This window comes from Erythrolamprus reginae, chromosome 2, assembly GCF_031021105.1.
Source record: "Erythrolamprus reginae isolate rEryReg1 chromosome 2, rEryReg1.hap1, whole genome shotgun sequence".
Lineage (NCBI taxonomy): Eukaryota > Metazoa > Chordata > Lepidosauria > Squamata > Dipsadidae > Erythrolamprus > Erythrolamprus reginae.
In genome coordinates this window covers 123,830,725-123,850,096 of record NC_091951.1, presented here as the reverse complement: position 1 = coordinate 123,850,096, position 19,372 = coordinate 123,830,725, and the positions used below count along the sequence as shown (strand labels likewise).

The 19,372-nt window shown below is 36.2% G+C and overlaps 1 protein-coding gene across 1 annotated transcript in view; it reads left to right on the top strand.

The window, feature by feature from the left end:
* Positions 1-19,372, top strand: part of CPEB4 (cytoplasmic polyadenylation element binding protein 4) — a 72,549-nt gene that overhangs the window by 46,541 nt on the left and 6,636 nt on the right. Inside the window, exons 4-8 of the mRNA XM_070739394.1 lie at positions 11,675-11,848; positions 13,478-13,567; positions 16,307-16,425; positions 17,736-17,850; positions 18,058-18,239. Coding sequence (XP_070595495.1) covers positions 11,675-11,848; positions 13,478-13,567; positions 16,307-16,425; positions 17,736-17,850; positions 18,058-18,239 — 680 coding nt within the window. The remainder of the gene's footprint in view (positions 1-11,674; positions 11,849-13,477; positions 13,568-16,306; positions 16,426-17,735; positions 17,851-18,057; positions 18,240-19,372) is intronic.

The following is a 19,372-nucleotide window of genomic DNA, read 5'->3' as shown; positions in this document are numbered from 1 at the left end:
AAAATCATGCATGGGATAGAAAAGGTGAATAGAGAAAAATTATTTTCTCTATTACACAATACTAGGACGAGGGGGCACTCCTTAAAGCTCATAGGTAAGAAAGCGAGGACAAATAAAGGGAAATATTTCTTCACCCAGAGGGTCATTGGTTTATGGAATTCACTTCCAGAAGAGGTTGTGACAGCTGTCAGCCTGGATAGCTTCAAGGCAGGATTAGACAGATTCATGGATGCCAAGTGTATCGGTGGTCATTGAAATGGATGTCCATATGCCCCCCTCTATGTTGGTTGAAGCCGGCAGGATTCCCTTGAGTACCATTTGTTGAGGGTCAGGGGAAAAGGGAGGGTTTTGTCTTTTCTTTCTTCTCAAGATCACCATGTACAATTGGTGGGCCACTGTGTGACTCAGAATGCTGGACTCGATGGGCTTTGGCCTGATTCAGCATGACTCTTCTTATGTTCTTATGTTCTTATGATTGGCATTCTCGGTGTGCTTTATGAGGGACTTATCAATATCTGCTCACAAGGTCTCTTTTCATATGTAGAAAGACAGAAAGACATGATTAAAAGAGAAATAGTTTTCTCTATAAAAATATCACCTATTATATTAAACGAATTACTTTGGTTACTTTTTTACGCTGAAAAAATAATTCCTTGTTTATAATTATAATATGTATATAATTTTCTTCTTGTATTCTGTTTCTGGTAATAACTCCTAGATTGGAGTAGGTGTGTTTGTGTGTGTGTGTGTGTGTATGTGTATGTGTGTAAGGTACGGATTTTATAGCTGTTATTTATAGTTGGAGCAAATACTTCATTGTTTGGGGACTCAGTGTGGTGCCATAGTACTTGCAAGATTTTCTATCCCACCCAAATTTTTACATTTTTAAAAACATTCTTTGATTTTCAAACAAACAAACAAAAAAAAGCTGGAATGCTTCAAAGCAAAATATCAGCCTCCAGACTCAGAGTTAGCTTTCAGGATTACTTTTGAGCTGCAGATAGAGCTCCATCTATTTACCTATATTGAAAAATAAAAATAATGGATGACAGCAGCTTAGCGCTAGTTTAGAAAATGGAAGAAAAGTATAAGAAGAGTTAATAGTGGTGCAGGTAAAGGTGGCAGAACATTCAGGTCAGCACTGGCGGTATAACTGGCAATCTTCTCTGTGGTAGCCATTTTGCAAAGCTTCCGAAAGCAGTCATTCTGCAAGAGCATTTACAACATGTTTTCAAATTTTCAAATGTGTGCTCTAGACGAGGCAAAATTGGAATCCTTCCTGTTTCTTAAGACAGTGCTTTGTTTCTCTTACAATTAACACATTGATGAGAAAAGAACAATGGTGCTAACAACATGTAACTCATTGCTGGAGTTAATATTCATTAACTTTAATAATAAATATTTTGCAAATAGACTACAAAAATAATTGAGATACTGGTTTAGTTTACAATAATCAGTTTTCCCCCAGTATTTGCAATAGATTCTAATAATAAGTTGGTTATGTTGAATGCCCTGATAATAAGAGCTTTCTTCAATAGATGGTTATTGAAAATGTCAGTTCAATATACCATGCTGTGAGAAAAAGACAAAATCTGTAAGAGGGAATAGAGAGTGCCAGTTTTTAAAGATACAGGGATTTTCAGTAGCTTTGAGAACTAATTAAAAGTGCTGGCGTTAAAAATTAAAAACCCAAACTGTCAGGATCTGGGATATTTTTATAGCTTCCTTCTTCAATACTGAAGAAATAGATGCTTCCAGTATTTTAAGATCTTTCTATAAGATTGGCTCCTGATCACAGAAATGTAATCTGAAAAAAGCAGGATAAAAATGGCAACACACTCTTCCATCTGTTTGCTAGATTGTGCATGCTAGAGAAATAATTTTCTTTTTTTTCTTTTTTGTGCCCTCTGAAATTTTTAAAATTTCTTTTAAGTTGTATTGTTGTTTACCGCTCCTTAAAAAGTTAAACTGTCATCTACGGTCTACCATGTTTTTGAATCATCTGGCAGAATATACATGTTTTAGTAAAAAGATAATCTGATAAAATAGATGAGTACCATCCTCTGACTAAAGATAAATCCTGGATTAAATCTAAGATCCAAACTGGACAACAAATGCCTGTATTTAATACTGATGCAGCCCCTCCTTCTTTTTCCCCTCCTCTGGTTTCTCCTCTTGATTTTCTATGGAAGAAACATCAGATACATTTATTGTAAACATTATGTTTTGTAATCATTTCAGTGCATTTAATATCACTTTTGTGTGAACAAACAGTGTACTCTTGCTTGCTGACTGATCTGTCTGACTCCTCTTCCAATGGAGTTTGTTGAACTTGGTTATGGTTTGTTAGAAGAGAAAGGAGTCAGAGTTCCTGGTTAATGCATAATACATTGCAGACATCTTGATTCACAATTCAAACTCTCAAGCACCACACTTTACAAACTTCAGTGTTAGAATACCTTATATCTAATGTAATTAATTGCCATTTATTTGGGGAGTGCACACTTGTTTCATCATCTCCTCTTTGTGAATTTTCTATAGTCTTGGTTTGATGGATTTCTGGTTAGATATCATTATCCAGTTAACATGCGTTGGGACAGGTTTGCTTCCACAAGTTTCTGTTTTAGAAAGGAGGTGTTTACAAATAATTTGTAAATCTGAAAATTAACAATGTCATTAAGTCAAAAACCTGTAGAAAATACAGTAGATATGTACATATATACAGTATATACATTATATACAATATATATACAGTATACAGTATATACAGGCATCTTCAGGCTGGTACTTTTGGCCTTGTGCTAGGGTGAACAACACCCTAGCACAAAGCCAAAAGCACCAGCCTGAAGATGACGAGTGGGACCTTGTCGAAATGTCATCAGGAATCTCTGAAACGTACATGAGAAGAAACCCAAATATGCCAAGACCTTCATACCTGTACTTGTGAAAATCTACGAAAACAAAGAAATATATATATACTAGTTCACCCTAGTATGAAGCCAAAAGCACCAGCCTGAAGATGACTAGTGGAACCTCGTCGAAATGTCACCAAGATTCTATCAATTTTACACGGGAAAAGACCCAAATATGCCAAGACATGTGTGTGTGTGTGTGTGTGTGTGTGTGTGTGTCTTGGCATATTTGGGTCTTTTCCCGTGTAAGATTGATAGAATGTTGTGAATGTGTGTGTGTGTGTGTGTTTGTGCAGGATGGGAAGAATAGTGGCCTATTCAGTTGATTGAATTCTTAGGTATGTACTTAAGTAACTTATCAAGCCAAATGGCTACACCTACTATGTGGCAGCCATGTTTATTAATGGAATTGACTCTGTTTCCCACAGTAAAAATGTAAGCTATAAATAACTTACAAACGCACTTAAATGCTTTCTAATAAACTAATGCAAATTGTTGATCAATCTTTTTTGATACATACCACCATGACAACACTTGCCTGAGGGCCAGAAAAAAAATCATGCACCTCTGCTATCTGAGATTCTTTAATTGGGCATACTTGGGTCTAAACTTGAAAATTTCAGCAAGCAAAATATGTAGCATTGTAAATAGCTAGTTGATTTCAACCTTTTTGGCAGAGGTTTGAGAAGTATATCTTTTTGGCAGAAGATATTTCATGATCCATTTCTATCATTCACAATTTATGAGTTGCTGTCAAAAAAGATAACGGGGTATTCCTGGGAAACAAGGTGGTGTTAAATATTTCAATTTACCCAAAGGTTTAACTAGTTGCAGTATTACATAATGTATTGAGAGGAAAGTGTTTCAGTTGTTTGGTACAATGCTCTGTTCTAGTCGAGAACTCTTCTCTTCCATATAGATTTCTGTTGTAAAAACTCTATGAGAAACCATTATGATTTCTCTTATATTGACTATCTCATGGCATTTCTTCATTTATATTTAGTTATCAATTAAATTCTTCTGTACCTATTTTAATTAATATTCAAACTATAAGTCCTGCTAACATTTCTTTCTATAATATATACCGTATTTTTGGAGTATAAGACGCACCTTAGTTTTTGGGGAGGAAAATAGGGAAAAGAATCTGCTTACCAGGTATTCACCTGTCTAGCGTCCTTAGTCTGGTCACCTTCGGCACATTATGTTATCCACTGGTTAAGGGCTTAAAAAAACCTTTATTCTGAGAGAGTAAAAACGAAAGAGCTTGCAAACCAGTTAGAGCTGGGAATATCATTAGCACGTGGAAAGAAACAGTCGGAGCGAGTAGAGCAATGGAAAAAATCTGCAAAGACATAGGGCTTAGAAAACATTCTTCTTTGTAGAGAGTAACAATGAAAGAGCTTGGGAACATTAATAGCACCTGGTTAGGGCTGGAAAGAAACCTCAGGAGCAAGTAAAGCAATGAAAAAACCCCCTACAAAGACAGGGTTTAGATAACATTATTGGCAGAGGGTAACAATGAAAGAGCTTCCAAGCCGATAAAAGCTGGGAACATCATTAGCCCCTGGTTAGGGTTGGAAAGAAACTTACTCGGAGCAAGTTAGAGCAATGAAAAAACCCCTGCAAAGACTTAGGGCATGGAAAACATTCTTCACAGAGAGAAACAATGAAAGAGCCTGCAAGGTAAGAACTGGGAAGATTGTTAGCACCTAGTTAGTGGGAGGTGGAGGGTGAAGTTACATTCAGAGTATAAGAGGCACCCTAATTATCAGCCTCTTTTAGGGAGGGAAAAGGTGCGTCTTATACACCAAAAATACTGTAATTGTTGGTCCTAAATAGGTAGGTAAACTACAAGATAAATTGGATATTATCATCATAATATGTCCTATAAAAATTAATTAATCTTTAAGCTCTATTTCAGCCAATACCTTAACTTACGTATTATAGATAGTTCAGTGCCGTTTGAATGGCCTTCCTGCATTGATTCTAAATTAGATTTCATATTTATATCCAATCATTCTAGTTTCTTGTGTGTGTGTGTGTGTGTGTTTGTGTGTGCATAAGACATTTTTCTTTGGGAGTAATAACTACCTTAGCTTGCATTTATGGATGTGCTTATGCAGTATTTTGAACAATGGATTGGAAGAGTTATTTGAAAAACAGGATTGTATAAAAATATTTTTCAGTGTTAAGATTGCTTAACAACATGTATGCACTCACAAGTTTTTCCTGACATTCAGTTGGAATCCATGGTTATGTCCTGCATTCTGGGGTCAATGGAGAACAGGAATTTGAAGAGTGCTGTCATAATATCCATCCGTATTTTTTTCCTCATTGCTTACCATTCTCAGTTCTTTTAATATCTCTATGTAGGACTTCATTTCTAGTGTTCTGAATATTACGCTTGTTGTTTTTCTCTGAACATTTAAAAGTGAAATCCCCAAAATATATATATTGCTAGGATCATCTTTTTGTCCCCAAATTATATTGTATACCCAGATTCTAAAATTCTATTTTAAAATCTGGATATATCTACTTTTTTTTGTGAAAGTATTTTTAGTTGGAGAAATTTATGGAATATTTCTAATAGGAATAGCATGTTTAGTCTAATCACAGACATGTTTGGAAACATTGCTTCTAAAATCATATAGATGATAGAGGTATGGACAGTGTAGATTTATCAGTAAATTTTAAAAAAATAGATGCAAATGATTAATATGTTAAGTTGTGTTTTGATTCAGGAATTTTTAGAATCTGTAGTAGCAAAATTTCTTCCAGCCCTCTCTTAGATTTTTGGGTGTGGTTTCTGTCACAATGTGTTTATTGCACACAAGTGACATAGTCTGGCATTTTTAACAACACTGTTGTGGGACTCAGTAGGAATTGCAGCTATGTTGACCAGCCTGTTAGTGCATCAAGCAAGGAAAGCTGTATTGTACATTTAGTTTTGTTGCTCAGCTATAGACCACAAACATGAATTTATGGCTTTTTAGGTAGAGAATACTACAAAGGCACTTGAGCTTCTCTGAGCACACACAAGGTGGCCTATTGTAGCTATGTTTTTATTTTAAGAGTTAGACCTTTCTGCATCTGTAAACAATGGAATACTTGATGTGAAACAGAAATAATTGTCCAAAAAGGTCAGTACTGAGATTTAAACTTTTATCACCTAAACAGTTAACAGTTTTTCTTAGTTCCACTTCTCTGAACAAGCTGTTAATTTTCTTTCATTGGGCTTTGACTCTTTCTGAAGGGTATTCTAGTTTGTCTAAAGACTTTAGGAGATGAAAGAAAGAGAGAACTGATGCCAAGTTTAGTAATGCGAGGGACAATAAATACAAATGAGCTGGGCATGTTAAAAAGAAAGTCAGCAGATGTTTGCGAAGAGTCATTTTTTTCTCTCCTCTTCTTCCTCCTCTTCTCAGAGTTAATGCAAGCGATTCTTAAATAGCAGATTGGGATTACAGTGTTCCCTCGATTTTCATGGGGGATGCGTTCCGAGACCGCCCGCGAAAGTCGAATTTCCGCGAAGTAGAGATGCGGAAGTAAATACACTATTTTTGGCTATGAACAGTATCACAAGCCTTCCCTTAACACTTTAAACCCCTAAACTGCTATTTCTCATTCCCTTAGCAACCATTTAGATCATTACTCACCATGTTTATTTATTAAAGTTTATTAAAAAAAATATTTATTAAAGGCGGATGAAAGTTTGGCGAGGACGTATGACATCATTGGGCGGGAAAAACCGTGGTATAGGGAAAAAAACAGCGAAGTATTTTTTAATTAATACTGTATTTTTGAAAAACCGTGGTATAGCCATTTCACGAAGTTCGAACCCGTGAAAATCGAGGGACCACTGTATATTTTCTACAGTTCGATACTCTATTAAAGACATTATGATGCATAGACTATCTCGGTCCTTGAGAATTCTGGAAATTACTTAAAAGAAAAACTCTGAGGATTTCATACATTGAAGACAACTCATTGTTATTTTTAGCATGATATATCAATTGATACTTGGACGGATATAACCAGATTGTAAAATTGTTTTCTTTTCTTTTCAATATCATTAGGATATGGCTGGTAGTAAAGCATTGCAAACTAGAATAGGGGTGAGAAACATAAAATGTAAGGTTGTACATCGCCCTTAATTTTTTTGACCTCACCCTCTCCAGGCATCTCAGGCTTTAGTTATCAAAAAATCAGCTGTGTTGTTCCCTGACATGCTGTGAAACTCTAGAACAGTGGGAGCATTAAAAGTAAGCTTAACATAGTTAACAGTTAAAACCTGAAGACTTTTCACAAGCCCCTTTCCCCCTTTTTAGCTCTATTTGGCTTTGGCCACATACATAAATAACATTTCTGTGACTACTTTGTATCATTGCCCCAGCTACTTTCTCCCAAATGTTCAGTGCAGTTCTTAAATTAAAGAAAAAAAACCCTTTCCCACCTCTGACCTCAAGCATTGATACTATTTTTACACAGGAAAGCTAAAGAACAATCAAGTACTGTAGAAGGAGTCCCAATGTTGTCCATAGAAAGCAATCCATTGTAATGTTTGTTTTCTAGTCTACAGAGCATTTCAGTTATTTAGCCCAGTGGCTAACATTCTTTAAAACCAGCTTGCTAAAGGGTGGGATAAATATGTTAATGTTTCACAGACATTAACATTCCTAACTCTGGATTCATGGTAATCACATAGTCAATTGCTTCCCTTGTAAACCTTAATTGAAGATATTGGCTCACTGAAAACAAAATATGATTGTTAAGGAACTGATAGACTGATCAAAATCCAAGGTTGCAGCCTCTTAGAAATACCAGATACGCTAATCACATTGCAATCCACTGGATGCTCTAGTAAGCCCAAAGCAGCTAAAGGTAGCATTTTTAAAATTAGATCTCTTTGTTAGCAGTTCTGATGTGTTTGAGATTAAAAAAAAATATTTTATGTGGTCTGCACTGCACTAATGCTTGAGAACCACTGAGATTATATGGAGGTGAAATAGCATATCTTTTTTCTCTATCTCTCTTTCATTTTTATTTAACAATGTTTGAAAGGCTGTTTTTCTTCTCATTTGACATGCAGCAAGGACATATGGGAGAAGGCGAGGTAACAACATTCCTCTTTAATTTTCTGATGTTTAAAATGTCTTATGGCATCACTAATGCACCAGCTGTTTCTGAAAGATCAGAAGTTTTTAAAGGGGCTGGGTGGATGGGGCAGGGGCAGTCTTCTTCAATGTGCATGCTGTGGTAACTTTACTTACTGAAAGTAGCATATCCCAGAACATGATGCTCAAGGCAGAAGTAACATAATATATTAAATACAGAGTGAGCGGGTATCTAACAGTATTTTTTAGCAAGAACGTCTGAAATTAAAATACACATAAATGATCACTTCAGCTAGGTGCTGGTGGGAAAAGAGGGTTTCTTACTTCTGGAAGCACCTAAATGACTTGAATTTCCAGGTCTCTTCCCCAGACATCATTAATTGTCACCATAATTTATTGTGGCTGTTAGCACTGGCATTTTTCCAAACATTTTTAATACTTAGGTAATGATTTGCATGCCCCTCAAGATGTTGAGCACTGTGATAGAGGTAGTTTCATGCTGCTTTTCTCTTATCTCACCTCTGTGATCAAACTGAAATTCTCTGGTCTGAGCTATGGCTTTGTTTTGAGGGGTCTTCAATAGCAAAATAACTGGCTTGCAGGGACTAGCAGGACCACAATATACAGTTTGGGGAGATTTTATATCACTTGTGAAAAGAAAGCCTGGCAATTAAGTCACATAGGTGCTTTTCAAAAATCTGTGGGATGAGAACCATGGTGCTACAGTTACATCTTTGAACCGTGCATGCTGACCTAACAATCTTAGAAAGATGCCACTTTGTTAGCTTCCTCAGTGCTGCCTGGACTGAGTTGTTGATGTGTAAATCACTGTAAGAAATCTCTCCCCAAAACGGGTCAGCGGTTGGAGAATTAATGCTAAAAAGAGGCTCTGCAGCACTATTGAATTCAAATTATTCATTTGAGAGGATTCAGTTTTTCAGAAGAATGCAGATCATAAAACTTGATTGGCACAGTGCTTTTTTCTCTAAATAGAGCTTGTTTGTTTGTTTTTTTCAGTTTTGGTAGGTTATGGCAAACTGGTAAACTTATGACTTCATTAGTGATCAAAATGTTGTCACCGTGTGCATGTCTATGGTTTCTGTGCCTCAACCCTTTCCTGAAGCCAGTGTCAGGGCTACTTTATCAAAGACATTAAGAGATGGGGAAGGGAGATGGAGATTTTTACTTCTTTGTACTTCAACTAAGGACAGTGGCTCCAGGATTGGTTGCCTGGGACTGTCACTTTCCCTGCACTGCACTTGTTCAATGCTCTTGGTGTGCATGCACACTGGTGTTTGGAAGATGGAAACATCACAATTCCATTTGGTGCATCTGGATTTCACTATTGACCGGCGGTGTATGTTTAGCATTTTAGAATGCATATCAAAATAATGACTTCTACCGCTTTTATATTGTTCTAATTTCAACAGACATGATGTACTGCGTACTAAATAACATGGCATCTTTCAGGGAGGTAAAAGATAAAGGAAGGGATGTCTGTATACATTTCATATAAATGTTAATCCTATATGAACTAGAAAACTAGAGAGGAACACAAAACCACTTGTAATGGAATCACTTTTATTCTAAGATATGTTGTGGGATCAATACTTAACACTAATACAGTAACAATAATAGTAAAAAAACGAATAGCAAAAATAATGCTGTAATGTTCCTAGATGAGGCACTAACTAATCTGCTTTGATCTGCCAAGAAAAAAAGTCATTAAGGTCTGCCTACCTCCTGGTGGTAACATATGATTCTTACTAGAACCATCTTTTTAAAGAACTGTCTTCAGTATTCAAGCCCTATTTATAGTTTTGGCAGGTTATAAAGTAAGAAGCTACTGCCCCACTTTTGAATTCTTAACTATAAACTTTTTTTTAACTGCCAGAGTTTCAGTTGTGAGCATGCTCTTGTAATTGTAAAATAATAATAATAATAATAATAATAATAATAATAATAATAATAATAATAATAATTTATTAGATTTGTATGCCGCCCCTCTCCGAAGACTCGGGGCGGCTCACAACAAGCGATAAAACAATATTGTACAGGCACAAATCTAATATTAAGAAAAAACTAAAAACCCTATCAATTTTAAAAAAACAAACAGCACATACATACCAAACATAAATCATAATAAGCCTGGGGGAAAGGTGTCTCAAATCCCCTATGCCTGGCGGTATAGATGGGTCTTAAGTAGTTTACGGAAGACAAGGAGGGTGGGAGCAGTTCTAATCTCCGGGGGGAGTTGATTCCAGAGGGCCGGGGCCGCCACAGAGAAGGCTCTTCCCCTGGGGCTCGCCAGATGACATTGTTTAGTCGATGGGACCCGGAGAAGGCCAACTCTGTGGGACCTTATCGGCCGCTGGGATTCGTGCGGTAGCAGGCGGTTCCAGAGGTATTCTGGTCCAATGCCATGTAGGGCTTTAAAGGTCATGACCAACACTTTGAATTGTGACCGGAAACTGATCGGCAGCCAATGCAGGCCACGGAGTGTTGTAGAAACGTGGGCGAATCTGGGAAGCCCCAAGATGGCTCTCGCGGCTGCGTTCTGCACGATCTGGAGTTTCCGAACACTTTTCAGAGGTAGCCCCATGTAGAGAGCGTTGCAGTAATCGAACCTCGAGGTGATAAGGGCATGAGTGACTGTGAGCAATGACTCCCTGTCCAAATAGGGCCTCAACTGGTGCACCAGGCGAACCTATTCCTGTTCTCCTTTAAAAAAAAATTCACACAGTATTCTGATCACATTTAATAAGCTCCTGAAAAAGGACAGTTTTAATAGACTTTGATAAATAATTTATCTGCGGGTAGTTGTGGACTAGGAACTATTAACTGACTTATAATACTGCTTTCTTTACCATTGGAACATATATTACATTTCTTTCCTAGCTATTTTCTACAAAATTTAGAGTATTCATTCATTCAATCAATCAATCAATCAATCAATCAAGACCAATATGAGGATAGTGACCAAATTTCATGGCCAAGAGGGATGGAACTTGGTTTTCCTCAGCACTAATAATTGTTCTTTTGCACTGATTGTCCAGTTTTATTACACCTGCCATTCTTATTCTTCTCGAGAATATAAGTATGGTGACGCTATTAGTATGCCACCTCAGTGAGAATATAGGTAAAATGATAGGAGGATCCCGTCTTTCTCCTACATTTTTCTTTGCCTTTTTATTACTTGTTTTGTCAATGAAGACAAAGAATTGTGAGATCTAAATATAAGATAGATGTGGAATATTTTACTTGAACTGTGTGATAGTATGGATGTGACTAAAATCTTGTACTTGCAATGTCACAAGATCATTGGGTGTGATCAACAATTACTTGATGTAGAAAATTTCTGAAGCATATACTTTGGGGGGTGGGGAGGAATATTATCTGTGTTTGGAATAAAACTACTGACATTTCTCTATGACATGTTTGGCATAGTGCATCATTTAATGATACCAAGATTCAGCTTTTCTGTACAATGTCATTCAGGTAATATCTGTATAATTAATAATGGGTCTTTGTGACAGGAGTAGGAATAAGAAAAGAGGCAGCTATTATTCTGCTGGTGTGTTTTGAGACATACATATATGTATATTATGCATACACATACACAGACACATTTTGTCTTTCCAACTATAGGTCAGTCCTCCCTGTTCCCAATGGAAGATGGGTTTCTGGATGATGGACGTGGGGATCAGACTCTCCATAGCGGCTTAGGATCACCCCACTGCTTCTCTCATCAGAATGGAGAGCGAGTTGAACGGTACTCCCGCAAGGTGTTTGTGGGTGGTCTGCCACCTGATATCGACGAAGGTATATTTGGATATTAATCTTGCCAAAAATGCACATCCATGACCACGTACAGCCCTATGGAAAAGAGGATAATCGTGCCAGATTGTAGCATTCTCAGGAGCTAACTTTGGGCAGTTTTTCAGGCAGCATACATTGTATAAATCTATGAGCTGCCAAATATCCAAGCTTTTAGGTTATGAATTGCAATGATAAGGAGGCGTGGGTTGCAGTTTATGAGATGTTTTATACATTTGCTTCATTTAGTTAGATATTATGACATCATAAAACTCTTTATGAAAGTCTTTTATTTTGAAGATGATAATAGGCACACATTTTAGTCAGTATCTGATTTAAAATACTGTGCAGTGCTTCATCTGTTTAAGGGAACAATATATAATGCATTATTTCTTTGCTATCACCATATATTTCACCAGAGGGATGAATTACTGCTGGAAAAAAAAACCATTTAAGCATAAGGAACATGCTGGGCATATGAACATTAACTGTAACTGATGGCAATATTTGCCTTGATTTAAAAGTCTACTAGACAAAGGGAATCTCCTTATTTTATTTTAATTTTTAGGCTAATTAAAATAACAGACTGAAGAAAAGAAATGTAAAAGAAAAGAAATGTAAATAAATACTTAGGGATTTCTATCTCAATTTTTTAATCCTGTATTTTTGGCAATAACTATAAATTTTAGCTGTATGCATTAAAAAAAATCTATGACATTTCCTTTTCCCCAAGATAAATATTTTTGTTATTTTCATCATGATAAAAACATCAGATTATGAAGATATAAACTCTGGCACAAGCTTATAGAACACCTCCCCCCAAATGTCTGGGGAAAAATTTAAGTAAAATAGAAAATGCATATGGGAGGGCAGATCAAATAATTTTTCAGGTTCTGTGTTGTGTATAAATAGCATTTCAGTCTGTTCCCGAAATAGCTTTAGATCCCCAGCTTATTTTGAAATTAAACTGAGTGAAACAATTCCATGGTGCATTTTAAAAAGAATTGTCCTTGTGGGTAATATTAAGTAGTGTGCAGATCACCTGAGTTGAATTTAGAAATTGAAGAAAGGCTTTGAAGCATTTTCTTTCTGCTAACAAGATCTGCATTCTGGTCTCTGCAGCAGTTACATAATCGCTTCCAGCAAGTGCTGCCGAAGATAGTCTGAGGTCAAGCTCAGATGATGTGCACAGATAGTTTAAGCCTATGACGTCAGCAGTGGGCATGGCTAGGCTCTGCTACATTATTTTCCCTTTCTCCCCATCTTTCGCAAGTCTGTGCTGAGCAACTTGCTCTTGATGCAAACTCTGCATGTTAGCTGTGGGAGAATGCCTGGAGCTTGGCAGTAAAAACTGCTCAAATTCAGTCATTTAATTACTTTAAGTGGGCTGCTGCAAATCTTTATTTGTAACCTTAAAACCACAGCTTTGATATTTAAACTGTTTGCTTTTTTATTAAATATGTACGGTACTTGGACTCACAGATTTTTTTTCTTTTTGAAAATACTTGCTATCTCTGCGTATTTGGGTTGCCTAGTTATAACCTGAGTGTTATCATCAAATTGCTTAAACTGTTTTATTTAAGACACTTCCCCTTTAAAACAAGTAATTTTTTTCCCTCCGTCTTTGTTTTGCAGATGAGATCACAGCCAGCTTTCGTCGTTTTGGCCCACTGATTGTAGATTGGCCTCATAAAGCTGAAAGTAAATCGTATTTTCCTCCTAAAGGTAACTTTTGTTAATTTGTGTATCCTGTCCTTCTCTAAAATTATTCAGAACAGTAACCATTTCTATAAAAGCTATGTTAGTTGAAAGATGGTATTATCCCTCCTCATGAAAATATTTTCTTAGTGGTAGAGGACATTTTCTTAACCCTGCTGTTCTGTTTAAGAAAAGTAACAAATCTTATGTTCCCGGGTCACCCTGACCCGGACCGAAAACTCTTCATTTGCAGTGCTTATGTTTGGTCTTTTTGAAAGCTTTTTTCACTTGGAAAGTAGTCTGAACATTTCTGCACACAATGATATGAAAATTGAAATGAAAAAAGTAAATCTTATTGGTTTATTTTGCGGATATAATGCACGCCCCCCCTGTTTTTGTGAAATTTTTTTCAATTTATGGATAGTTTTGCTTGCAAAATGCATTCTATTTTACTAAAGTTGGTATGGGATTGGTAGCTTGAACATTTCTGAACATAATGATATGAAAATTGAACTGGAAAAATTGATGCATATTGGTTTATTTTGTTGATGAAATGCACGCCCCCCCGTTTTTTTAAATAGTCTTCACTTTATGGATAGTTTTGCTAGCAAAATACATTCTATTTTACTAAAGTTGGTGTGGGATTGGTAGCTTGAACATTTCTGAACATAATGATATGAAAATTGAACTGGAAAAATTGATGCATATTGGTTTATTTTGCACATAAAGTATGCCTCAATTATTTCAATTTATATAAAAATTATGCTGTTAATTTCAAACTTACATACTTTTTTTTAGTAAAATGGATTTGTTTCATAAAATTAGTTCTCTGGCTACAATGTGGTTGATTTTCAAAAGGATATTCCAAATATTTCTAGACAAATATGTATAAACAGTGACAATAATGGCACACAGCAAGGCCGAGGGGGGGTGGCCCTTTTGTGGCAAAAATAAACCAATAAGAACCATTTTGTTCAGTTCATTTATATTTTTCTTATATTCAGAAATGTTCAATTTAGTATATCAAACCTTTTTGGGGAAAATTCCTTAGGGATTTGTAGCCTTAAAAAATAGAAATTGACACAAAATTAAAAAAGGATGGGGGGAGGGGCTTTTTGATCAAAATAAAAATATAAGTCTCAATTTTTCCAGTTCAATTTTCATATCATTATGTTCATAAATGTTCAAACTAGTTTTCTAGTTGAAAAGGTTTTCAAAAAGACCAAATTCAAGTGCCTAAAAAAAATCATTTTGGTCCGGGTCTATATGACCCGAACAGACTAAGTGTGACTTTTTTTTTGCCCAGAAAAAAAAATTTTCCCCCACCCCCACAAATATTTTTTTGATGGTCAGCATTGTTAAATTGAGTAAATGAATGCCTAAGATTTTAAAGAATATTTCGGATTTGGAGCATAAAAAAATAAAAAGTGAAAATGGTTGCAAGCAGCTGAGGGGGGAGGGGAGGCCTTATTTCTGATGTTAAAAAACCAGTAAGAATCATTTTGTTCAGTTCCTTTATATTTTTCTTATATTCAGAAATGTTCAAGCTACCAATCCCACACCAACTCCAGTAAAATAGAATGGATTTTGCAAGCAAAACTATCCATAAATTGAAAAAAAATCACAAAAACGGGGGGGGGGCACATTTATGTGCAAAATAAACCAATAAGGATTAATTTTTTCATTTCAATTTTCATATCATTGTGTGCAGAAATGTTCAGACTACTTTCCAAGTGAAAAAAGTTTTCAAATTGACCAAACATAAGCACTTCAAATGAAGTGTTTTCGGTCCGGGTCGTATGTGACCCGAACATAAGATTTGTAACTTTTTTTGCTCAGCAAAAACTAAGCCCCCCACCCCCCCAAAAAAATTATCATAGAGAGAACCCCTGAAATGATGAACCAGCATGAAATTTCAAGTTTCAGATATGCAGGGAAAATTTTTTACAGGGACTCAAACTTGGCTTCGGGTCGCATACGACCCGAACAGAACAGCAGGGTTTTAATAGGAAGAGCAATGGGCTCATTATTGGATCTGTTCAAATAGGGGCTGGATAGCCATCTGCCATAGATGCTTTAAGTCTGGATTCTTGCATGGAACATAGAATTGGATGTGATAGTATGAACCTTGCAATTCTATGATTCAAGGAGTGAATTTTATCATTTGAGATTTTAACATGGATGTTGTTTCTTCAATACATTTTCTATTACATACCACAATCACAAAATCATATTTCAATATTACTGCTAACCATAAAGTAACATGAAGTGTTCATTAGTCCACCTTTTTCTTATTGGAAGGATTTTGTCTTTCCTGTTTTGACTTCATTTTAGTTTTCATCTTCCAGTTGGCACTGTTTGTCTATTTTTTTTTTTTACCTTTTTTAAACTTTAAACTTTTTATCTACTGTTCAACATGCTTCCCTTTCTGTTCTTCCCCCTGTAATTTTTTAGTTTCTTTAATCCCCCTTTTATTTTTTCTCTGTAGAGTAAAGCAGTGACATTCATATTAAATTTCATTCTAAAGAAGAAGCGGGTGAAGTTTTGTAATTTATTTTTTATCTCTTTAATAATAGCATTTTAGTATAGTAGACCTATAGCTACTCCTCCTATTTTGAAAAAATGATTCCCTTTTTTAAAAAGTATGGGTCCATGATTTTCCTCCCCTCTACCCCCCCCCCATGGTTATCACATCTAAGTACACACAAAATTTCAGTACATCATATACAGTGCATAGCAAACAAATCATGTTTCTTATCTGTCTAGGATATGCCTTTTTGTTGTTCCAAGATGAAAGTTCTGTACAGGCTTTGATTGATGCATGTATTGAAGAGGACGGAAAACTCTACCTGTGTGTTTCCAGCCCCACGATTAAAGATAAACCAGTATGTGGCTTTGATATATATGAAGTTTACAAAATGAACTACAAATTATGTGTGTAAATTTTATTCATATACTAGAGAAGCATGTATGCGCAAGTGGTTTTTCACTTAGGAGGCACAGAATTTGCCTTTTCTTTCTCCTTGAACAAATGAGTCTCAGGCATTACACAACTAATGGCTAATTGTTGCTTATCAAACTGCAAGTTCAAGGTCCTAATTCCTCCCTGCACTATAATTTACCATTGGGTCTCAAAATGAGAACCTGCCCTCTCCCTCAGTGTGGATTATTTTTCAAATTCTTTCATGCACATTTGGCGCTCACTTCAAGCCAAAAACTAGACAAATGAAAGGGAGAAGCATAAAGGGAAGAATTTTGGGAGAATTCTTTTTGGGAGGGAATGTTAATTCTATCTATTAGAAGCTGTTGAGGCTTTGTAGAATACTTACATGGTTATTTTGATGGTCAAGCAGGTGTTGGGCATCTCCAACCTGCAGACTAAATACTAGGCCTCTGCAGCTCTTTGAATCTTTTTTTTTTTTTAAAGCAGTATATTTCAAGTCCACTTTATCATTCCAGTTCTACTGGTACCGTGTGACATTAATCTGAGCAGCTTTTCAACTTTGTAGTAACTTAAAAGATAAATCCCTTCAGCACACCTCAATGCTGTGAGCCGCCCCGAGTCCGCGGAGAGGGGCGGCATACAAATCTAAATAATAAATAAATAAATAAATCTGAGGGAAAAATAATGCAATAGAAACATGACCAGGACTTGTGAACAGCTCCTTAAATCAATTCCTCTTCTCAGCGGTTCCTTTCAGTACCTTCATGGTTATTTAATAAGGTCTGGGATTCATTCAAAGGGAAGCTTTGTGAAGCGACTGAAGTCCCCTCTGAATGCCTTGATTGTAAAGTTGAGGTGCTATCCCCTCTTAGAAGCTGGCAAGGCCTCTTTGAGGATTTCCTATCATTTGACCAAGCATGTGCATGCACAGATGACACTTCTGTTAATGGGTTAGTTGAAGCAAATGGCTAAATAACAGCAGAGGAATATGGAATTACTCTGTTCTCTTTATTTCTGGGATGTGACTGTATTACTATGGGTTGTAGGCCTCACTTAGGCATGTAAACCAGCTGGGTGACTTCACAGGGTTGATTTTGCAGGGAAAATAGGAGGCAGGAGTAATGTATTAGGTATGTTCATTGCTTGGTATACATGCTCAGACAGAAAATAATAATGCGTTAGTGCTATGGAAAAAAATCCATTCTGACTCTTAATTGGAACTGTATATAAAATCTTGTTTTCTACTTGCAGGTTCAGATCCGACCTTGGAATCTTAGCGACAGTGATTTTGTGATGGATGGCTCACAACCTCTGGATCCACGTAAAACCATTTTTGTAGGCGGAGTCCCACGACCCTTGCGAGCAGGTATGGAAAAATGGTTTGTTGACTTTGTCCAAGTGACCTTGCTGTTGGGAATTTCTGATGTGGAAATTTGCTAACTAACTTTTGCTGACATTCTCATTATTGTCATATAGAAGAACAGCATTTAGATAGAAGAGTAGAAACTCCATTGCCCAGAGCCTAGGAAAAAAATGGGGATTCATATGCATATTTGTTGTTACTATATTTTAGTGGAGCTTGCAATGATAATGGATCGGCTGTATGGAGGAGTTTGCTATGCTGGAATTGATACTGACCCTGAACTGAAGTACCCAAAAGGAGCTGGGCGTGTTGCATTTTCCAATCAACAGAGTTATATAGCTGCTATCAGTGCCCGCTTTGTTCAGCTGCAACATGGAGAGATAGATAAACGGGTAAGTACTAGAGCATATTCTATTTATTACACAGCATTCTTTTGTTGGCTTATGTCCATATAAGTGCCAGTTCATGACAGGAACAACAAAAACAACTGTTTAAATGGAATGCTCCCCTTCCCAGTCATCCAAAATATCAAATAATTGATTTTTTTTTAAACTGCCTTTTGACTCCAAAACCAGTTGTTCCCTTTAGAGCCATTTCCAGCGGCACAGAAAATAAGCCTGTACTTTTAGTGTTATCCTTTTACATCTGCATGACTTGCTTACTATTAGCCTTTCTTTCACCCTGCCCGAATGCTTTGTAGTAGAAGGGGCAGCTGCTTTTATCAATGCTAAAGTTATGCAGCTCCAGTATGTTTCTGCTGGATTTGTAAGTTTCCTTGCACACATTCTATTTTAATTCAGTATAATCTGTACAACAACAATAGTCCATTACTTAAGCATCCATCTCTATTAATGTTCAGCATATTTTCACAGTCCAAGTCAGCATCACTAAGACTGTCTTTGCAACATAAGTTCATTTCTCCTTTATCATATTGACATATATGCTGGAAAGAAACATGTTGTTTTGACACTGTATAAGACAGCCTTCCCCAACCTTATGCCCTCCATATGTGCTGAGATTTTTAACTCCCAGGATTCCAAGCTAAAAGCTGACTGGAAGTTATATTCAGGGTAAGGAAAATTGGTGTAAGAAGTTATGAACCATTTCAATTTTTGCTACAGTGTTTTTCTGGCAACTAAATTATTCTAACCCAGCAATTTAAAATGATGCCATTCTTAGATAGAATAAAATAAAAAGAATATTGATTTGTGTGGCTTGTCCTCCCATTTTGGAAGGCACGTAATGTTCTATCTCTGGATATGTAATATGTTACTAATGCTAATAGAGTCTAAACATCTAAGCATGAAATTAAAATATTTCTGCCATAGCTTTTAGTAAGGTGAATTGATTCATACCAGTAGGGAAATCTTGCTATTGTTAAAGCTATTGCAGCTTTGTTTGGCACATATACATGTAGAGAAATTTATCTCCTGTTTCTGCATTTTAGATTTTGATATATGATCAAGGATTCCTTAAATGCTTCTTCTTAAAATTCAGAATGTACCTCCATACTTCCATACTTTAA